The sequence below is a fragment of the Scleropages formosus genome, chromosome 14 (genome assembly GCF_900964775.1).
Source record: "Scleropages formosus chromosome 14, fSclFor1.1, whole genome shotgun sequence".
Taxonomy (NCBI): Eukaryota; Metazoa; Chordata; class Actinopteri; order Osteoglossiformes; family Osteoglossidae; genus Scleropages; species Scleropages formosus.
In genome coordinates this window covers 23,525,822-23,533,542 of record NC_041819.1, presented here as the reverse complement: position 1 = coordinate 23,533,542, position 7,721 = coordinate 23,525,822, and the positions used below count along the sequence as shown (strand labels likewise).

At 50.5% G+C, this 7,721-nt stretch overlaps 1 protein-coding gene across 1 annotated transcript; it reads right to left on the bottom strand.

The window, feature by feature from the left end:
- Positions 1–914: 914 nt before the first annotated feature.
- Positions 915–6,429, bottom strand: LOC108928918 (cytohesin-interacting protein-like). Its single transcript, XM_029257749.1, has 8 exons — positions 6,175–6,429; positions 5,380–5,429; positions 5,230–5,284; positions 5,033–5,135; positions 4,809–4,902; positions 3,888–3,954; positions 3,621–3,687; positions 915–2,794 (listed from the first exon to the last, which is right to left on the bottom strand). The coding sequence occupies exons 1-8, from the start codon at positions 6,346–6,348 to the stop codon at positions 2,409–2,411; spliced, it is 996 nt and encodes a 331-aa protein (XP_029113582.1). The 5' UTR covers positions 6,349–6,429; the 3' UTR covers positions 915–2,408.
- Positions 6,430–7,721: the final 1,292 nt, after the last annotated feature.

Genomic DNA, 7,721 nt, shown 5'->3' with positions numbered 1-7,721 from the left:
AATAATTAACTGATAGGTGTTAAATACTGGTAAATAATAATAAACAATTAATAACAATGGACTGACATCTGTTAGATACTGGTAAGGTGGCTCCATGAGGCCACGGTAAGTTGCAGCCACAACCAGAGTAGAACCCTTAAAAATAGACCGAAACCTGAGGTCCAACGTTTAGACTGTGGTCTGAGCAGAGTGAACGTCAGCAGGGGTGTGACTGGGCTCCCAACGCAACAGAGCCATTGACAAACACCCCCCCCCGATACGAAAAGGTCACTGGTGTGTATAACAGACGTCAGTCGGAGACGATGTCTCTGAACGTCACGCTCAAGAGGAACTGTGCAATAGCAGCCAGTGGGGTTTTATTATATATAGTTCCTTAACCGCATCTACAGCAGAGTTCCAACGTCTGACTTCCACATTTCATGATTTCGATCGACGCGGAGCGGCTGAACGCACTTTTGACAAAGGACGACTCCGGTGCATTAGTCACCGGGGGGACTCGATGGACCGTGATGACCACAGTTGACTCTGTTTTACTTGATCCCCTGCAGTAAACCAGGGATGGCAAGAGGTGTGCTGCTTAAAGTTGTTGCCTTGCAAAAGAGGGATACGGGTTCGAATCCCACCTCTCGCTGTGCTAGTCTTGATCGAGGAACTTACCCCGAATTGACACAGTAAAAATTACCCTGCTGCACAAGCAGATGAATCAGTGTAAGTAGTGTATAAACGTCACACTGTAAGTCACCTTGAAGAAAAGCATCAAATTATGCATCATAATAAATTATATATGAGATGATCAATCCTTGTTTTTTAAACCATCCATGCAGCTATGAAAACTAATTTGCTGCATTTCCATGCAACCTCATTTGCATATAACCTGTGAGAAAGAGGAGAGTTCTGGGATAGGATCACATGAATGTGTTTTATTATCAAACATCACAAAAATATAAAACATATCACTGTGGCAATGATGTAACTGTCAGACAGAACACGACATGAAATATACCGTAAGGCTACAAAAATATACATGAGAAGCAAATATGAGAGGGAACTGCAGTCGTCGTACATTCGGTTGCTCGTGCTGAAGGTTTAAAAAAGGTAAAATCGTTTGCGCGTTAAAAATTGGGTCGCGAACAACAGGGTTGAGCACAAATATCAGCGAGGATATAGAGGACCAGGAAGCCACTACGGAAAATGCGTCTGCACGCTTCGCACCTTTCTCCACCACATCCTGTTTTGAAGAGTGTGCGCAGCGTGCAGCACCTGATGGAGGACCGCAGGGCCCTCGGGTTCTCTCCACCGCCCTCTGTCTCGGAAGGTGACGGCGCTCGGAGCCGAGGCCGAAGTCGACCGGTTTCCCACCGGCCAGCAGGTCCGGTTACAGTACGTAATGATGCAAAATCGTTTGCACACCTTTGCAGCTCTTCACATTAGGAAAGATGGCTATAAAATGTATTCGGTCCCTGCTGAAGGCAGTTCAAGTTCTGCATTCTGGGTCATCTTCACATCCGGATCCTTTGAAGACAGCCCCGCGAGGAAGAACTAGCGACAAGGTTGCATGGAGCGACGAACGGAATAACAGCGTGGGGCACAGAACGCTCGTTTCCCTCTATTAGGTGAATTACGGTACAATTAGTGGAATTAGTGAGGTTTTATGAACATTAATGCTTTCAGGGCACCTCCTCCTGCTCGGAGACCCAGTTTTCGGTCCATTCGCAAAAAGACGCTGCTGGAGACACGTTGCAGAGCGACTGAGAGATCCTTCGCTGAGAGCGTGCAGCTCGGCTTGTCCTCCACGCATCTTCGATTCATGTTTTCCGTTATGAACAGCGAAGAGGCAAATCGAGAGCTGATTGCGCCGCGAGGCCTGCAGCGGACAGCAGGGGGGGCCGCGGTTAAGGGGGATCAGTTCTGTGCCCCAAAAGGAGAGATTCCCTCATTCAGGATGCTCTCTGTTTGTGCAGAAAGCTCATCTGCTGTAAGGTGGAAAGCTGTCAAGCCAACCTGAGTGAAATACCATGCTTTTAACACGGTTTTGTGGTTAAAAAACAGTAATGCTACAAGATGCATATATATATATATATATATGTTTAGAAAAAGATGTGAGAACAGAGTTCTTTCACAGCAGCTCCTCAACCAGCTTGTGAAAAAAACTACCATCGACCATTTGTGTTAACAGGAAGCAAAACTGTATGCATCGCTTGCGGAAAACGATTGTGAAATTTGCCGGAAAAGTCTACAGGGAATATGAGTGACATCTTTGGGGGCCGTGGAAGTTTGCGTCTCAGTGTGCGCGCTGGGGGTCCGGCACTGCAGCCCCAGTCCGTCTCGCCGGTAATGCCATCGTGCTGCTACAGCCGAGAAAGTGTATGGTTCGTCGTCGCGGAAACTCGTTGCCACGGAGACGCCCTTCAGCCGCTCTCCTCCTCCTCGACGGATCGGTGGAGGCCCGGGATGAACTTAAGGAAGCGCTTCCTGACGCTGCCGTGCCTGGGCCGCCGGGGCACCGTGCCGAACGGGGAGGAGGCGTCGGCGAGGTCCCAGCGGGGGGAGGCAGGACCGCTGCTGCCGCCGCTGCCCAGGCTGATGCTCCGCGAGCGCGACACAGCGGCGCCCCTCGGAGGGAAGTCGCCGAAGAAGCAGCCGTCGTACGTCGGGCTCAAGGGGTCTTCGAACACAGGGGGGACGCAGTCCTCGCTGTCCTCCATCATCAGGCTCCGGCAGCTGCTGTCGCTGGAGGAACGCAGACCACCCCGCATACTGGGGGAGGACGGGGACGAGCAGTCGTTCAGGTTGCCTGGTGACAGGACACGTGCATTTATTCATCTCACACTTTTCTCCAACCAGCTTGCGCTGATTTACATTTACTCATCTCCAAAGCGACTAACAGTGTTCGGCTGGAGCAATTTTACGGCGGATACCTTGCTCGAAGGTACTACAGCTGGAGATGGGTTTCGAACCTGCAACCTTTCTGTCCAAAGGCAGCAGCTCTAACCGCTACCAGCTGCCCTTATGATTTAAAAATTATTTACCCATTAATGCAGCAGGGTGACTTTTTACTGCATAAATCAGGGTAAGTACATCTGTCAAAGGTACTACAGCAGGAGGTGGGATTCAAACCCACACCCTTTGGGTCCAAAGGTAGCAACCCAAGTTCTTTGATTAGAAGGCGAGAGCCCTAAGCGCTGTGCCACCTACTGCCCAATTGGTCTGCAACATACAGCAGGGCAGCAATGCTAATTTACCACCCTTAAGAAATCGTTCCCCTTGTAAGATGCGTGTATTTTCATCGTAAATTTACCATGTAAACGTTCAATGAAGTTAATTGGTTCATTAAATTTAATGGAAAACTCATTGATAAAGTAAAGCTTACAGTGAAGTGGCTTTGAATACAGAGTATTTCTCTATTCATAAATAAATGTGCTGAACTGAGCAGCTGGAAACAGTTTTGCTCATGTCAGCAGTCCTGTCTGGCCTTAGTGGAAATGAAGCTTTCACACGAACAGGCGTGGTGTGTGTGAGTGTGTGTGAATGTGAGCGCGAGTGTGTGAAAGGCGAGGCGAGCCGGTGAGAACGCACGAGGTGCGGTTTTTGCTTGTTTTTTTTTTTTTCTTTTTTTTTACCTCCGCCGAGCTCTCTCTCCCGCTGCGCCAGCGTGCGGAGCTCCACCCATTTCTCTCGCAGGCTTTGCTGTGCAGGAAAAGGAGCTGTGAGAAGCAGCGATTGCAGGATGCGCTCAGGCCACCGGCGGGCACCTTTACTTTCGGATCAACTGCTCCTCGCAGTTTCGGGAGTCTTGTAAAGTTTCACTTCACCTCACCAGCACATACAGATGGGGGGGAAGTCACTGGGGGTCGGGGGGCGTGCGGGGACATGGGACGGATACACACCTTCAGCTGTTTCAGCTTCCTCTCCAGCTCGATCCTCTTGACCACGGCACCGCTGACCGTCTCCAACCTGCAGGGGCGAAGCCACGTCTTTCAGGAGGATTTTACTCTGTTACACTGAGGGATTTTACTCTGTCCCTGCCTGCTGGTCACACAGGATAAACACTTAGAGTTTTCAATAATAGGCAGCAGGGGGCGTAGTGGTTACAGCTGTCAGCTTCCACAAGAAGGACACAAGTTTGAATGCCCCGTCCTGCAGTAATATCCTTGATCGGAGAACCCAGAATTGATACAGTGAAAATTACTCCAGTGTCTAAATAGGTAAATCAGGGTAAGTGGCTTAAGTCGCTTCGGACAAAATAATCAATAATCAATAAAAAAAATGTAATGTAATCAGAACTAACCCCGTCTACAACTTATCCTTTGTGGACAGATACGTGTGGAGACAAAAGGAAGAAAGAGACCTGCTGGACCCTCATTCAGACACGTTAAAAATACAGCATTTAAATGTTTAACAACATTAAATTAAATTTTAACAACAATACATTGTCAAAAAAGCATAGCGTTAAAATAAGTTAAATTTGAAGAATATGTAAGAAATACTGTACAAATAGTAAGTAATATGTCTTTGGATGGTGGGAGGAAACCAGAGCAGCTGGAGGAAGCCCATGTGAACACAGGCAGAAGATGCAAACTCCACACAGAGTGAGCCGGATTCGAACCCAAGTCTGAACCTGCAGCGCCCCAGCGCTACCCGCTGTACCCCCCCTCCCCCCATTGAATTACAGTAATATAAATACCACGTCTATGTGCATCTTCCCGTTCTAGGGTATAACAGCAGGCGCCCCACTGGGACTGATCTCCTGCGGCCTTTCGAACCCGAGTGCAGTTTCCTAAGCTCTGCGGCGTCCTCGGCCCACTTACTTTAACGCGTTGGTGGACTTGCGGATGAGATCCACAATGCACTGGTGCGTCGAGCCCTCCGTGCAGACCCCGTTGACCGTGACGATGATGTCGCCTGACGTGTCGAGACAGACAGATGGGGGTTAGGGTTAGTGGTTAGCTGCAGCCTGCCGGGGTGGGGTGGGGTGGGGTGGGGGTTGTTGCGTGGGATGTCCAGGAGGAAGTGGAGCTGGGTGGCGTGTCACCTGCGGTGAGTCCTGCACGCTCAGCCGAGCTGTCCTGCTGCACAGAGCACACGAATGTGCACATCTCCATCTGCGTGCTGTTCTCCACCCGCAGCCCGTACGTCTGCGCAGAGACAGAGCGACAGCCCGGGCGGTTAGAGGTTCGACCGCGCCACTCCGCTCCGGAGGTTGCTCGACTCGAGCGGACGGCTCCTCACCTGGATCTCGAAGCCGAACGTCTCGTTGTCCTGCTTCTCCAGCACGACGGTCGTCCTGGAGACACGCGAAAACGGGGAGGGTTTACGGCATGTTGCGCCACACGGGCTAATCCGTCCAGCAGGCGAAACACAGAGGTGCATGAACCGTACCTTATGGCATCACTGTAGTCCAGCAGGGAGTTGGAGCGAGAACGAGTGACCTGCAACGAGATGAGTGAGGGTTATGGTGGACCAACCGTTTGGGGGGTTCCGAGTCGGTAGCATCAAGAGGAGCTGCACGGGTTCGAGCAGAACTTCACTGTACTGTACACTTTTATTATTATTACCGTTATTATTCACCCACTGTATTGTTACATTTATCACAAAGCAAGAGCGGTAGATTACGAACAGCAGCCAACATGTCGCTTCATTCACACGGCAACCCAACTATGAGATCACATGCAGTCGAAAGTTTGAGTGCACTTTTTAGAAGCTCACACAATAACCGTGTACTGCTTCTCTCCAAAGCATCTTTGACTGATTTACCATTTCATGCAGCAGGGTAATTTTTACTGTATCAGTTCAGAGTGAGTGCCTTCATCAAGGCTGCTGCAGCAGGAGGTGGGATTCGACCCCGCGTCCTTAGAGTCCACAGGCAACTCGAAATAGCAGGTCCCAGAGCAGTAGGACACCTGTGCTTTGCTTTGCCTTCACTCTCTTGTCCAGCTCCTCCCATGCAGGTATCACCCAAGCTGCCCGGGTGTACTCAAACTTTTGACCGGCACTGTATGATAATTACATTTTAACCGCCAGCTCTCTTAAATATCACACACAAACTGGAATTTAAAGCGCAACTATTAACAGCCGTCATCAAGCCATCATGGGCGTCGGTGTGTTTAGGGTGCCGTTTATCTGCCTTTGAAACACACGTTCCGCTCCGTCAGCTCGCGGGGTCGCGTCTCTCACCTGGCTGCGTCCCCTAGGTGAGGTCCCGAGCGCGGCGGCCAGGTTCTGCAGGTTCTTGGTGCTGCCGGGGCTGTTGAGCGAGCGCCTCTGCCACAGCTGGGACCTGCCGTTGGGGGGCCCCTCGAGGAAGTAGTTGTCATGGCTGTTTCGCCGGCGCAGCCTGCCCAGGTTCATGGCTCACAGCCGCCGTGTCTTCGCAGCGTGACGGCGACAGCAACGGGGACTCGCAGATCTGTAAGCGTCCCCAGGGTGCAGACGGCGAGATGGAAGACGGAGGACCCGTCGGCCCGCCCATCCCCCCTGCCCCCTCCCTCCACCCCCTCCCAGACCAAGCAGCACCGCCCACCAGGTCGCACATGTGAACTTCTCGCTTGGCAAGTTTGATGTTTTTCAGTTCCTCAAGCAGGTTCTCAATGATCAGAGTAAAAAAAGTGTGGGAAAGTGACACCATTCGGGCAGCCCCCCCCCACCACCCTGTGGCAAGACAATGAGTACTCGGGTTCAACCGTACGGGTCATGGGATGTCATCTTCATGATCAACTGGCTCCAACTGCATGTCACAAATCCATGGGCCTGATGCTCCTCCTACGTGCATGAGTGTGTGTGTGTGTGTGTGTGTGTGTGTGTGAACGTGTAAGACACACACAGTCCTTGCAGACCATTTAGTACCATCAGTAGGTCCACAGCTTATCAGAAGACCAGTGCATCCAACACAAAGCTAAGAAATCTGAACACCGTAGCTTTATGGATGAGGATGAATGATGAAGGATGAAGAAAGCTTTCCGCTGCAGAAACAGCGCGACAACACAAAATCAGTTAAACGGTTTTTTCAAAAAAATTTGTTATTATCTGAGTGTGAGCCTCGTCACTTAATGAGGTGCGGCCCATAAACCTGCGGCTGGGCGTGGCCACGCTTCACGAGGCCGTACAATCCGGTTTTGAAAAACAGCAGCGTGCAGCAGCCATACACAATTTATAGCAACTGCACTGAAAAATCTGGAAAAGGTCATCAAACGCGTTGACGCGTCTAAAAAATTCAGATCAGAATTGACCATTAGCGGCATTTTCTGCGTCATCATATAGACGTGAAGAAGGTGGGCAGGAAGAACATGGACTCATCTGAACTGCGGTGCTGGAGGAGGCATTTGAGGAGCCTGTGGATAGCCAGGAAGACAAAGAGAAGGACGTTGCGATCAAGTCAAGCCAGAATTCCGACTGGAAGTACAAATGATGAGACAGGTCATCATACTTTGGACTCATCATGAGAAGGTTGGATTCTCTCATCAACACGGTGATGGCTGGAAAAGTCGGTGGAAGAAGAAGAAGAGGAGGATGACCAAGAACGAAGTGGATGGACTCAATCACAGTGAGGACGGACACATCCCTTTCAAGAGCAAGGACACAAGTGGGAGACAGAACATTCTGGAAGAGCTCTACATACATCAGCAGTCAACAAAAGTCAAGATCAACTTGACCGCAATCAACAGCAGCAACAGCAGCAACGCAACCGCAACGCTGAGTGAAAATGCAAGTCGCAGTTCTGCTGC

Excerpts from the sequence above, each read along its gene's own strand:
- LOC108928918 (XM_029257749.1), bottom strand. The coding sequence starts at position 6,348 with ATGAACCTGGGCAGGCTGCGCCGGCGAAACAGCCATGACAACTACTTC. Across the intron at positions 5,430-6,174 it reads CACCTAGGGGACGCAGCCAG|GTCACTCGTTCTCGCTCCAA; the intron begins GTGAGAGACGCG and ends ATCTCGTTGCAG. Across the intron at positions 3,688-3,887 it reads GGAAGCTGAAACAGCTGAAG|CAAAGCCTGCGAGAGAAATG; the intron begins GTGTGTATCCGT and ends TTTCCTGCACAG.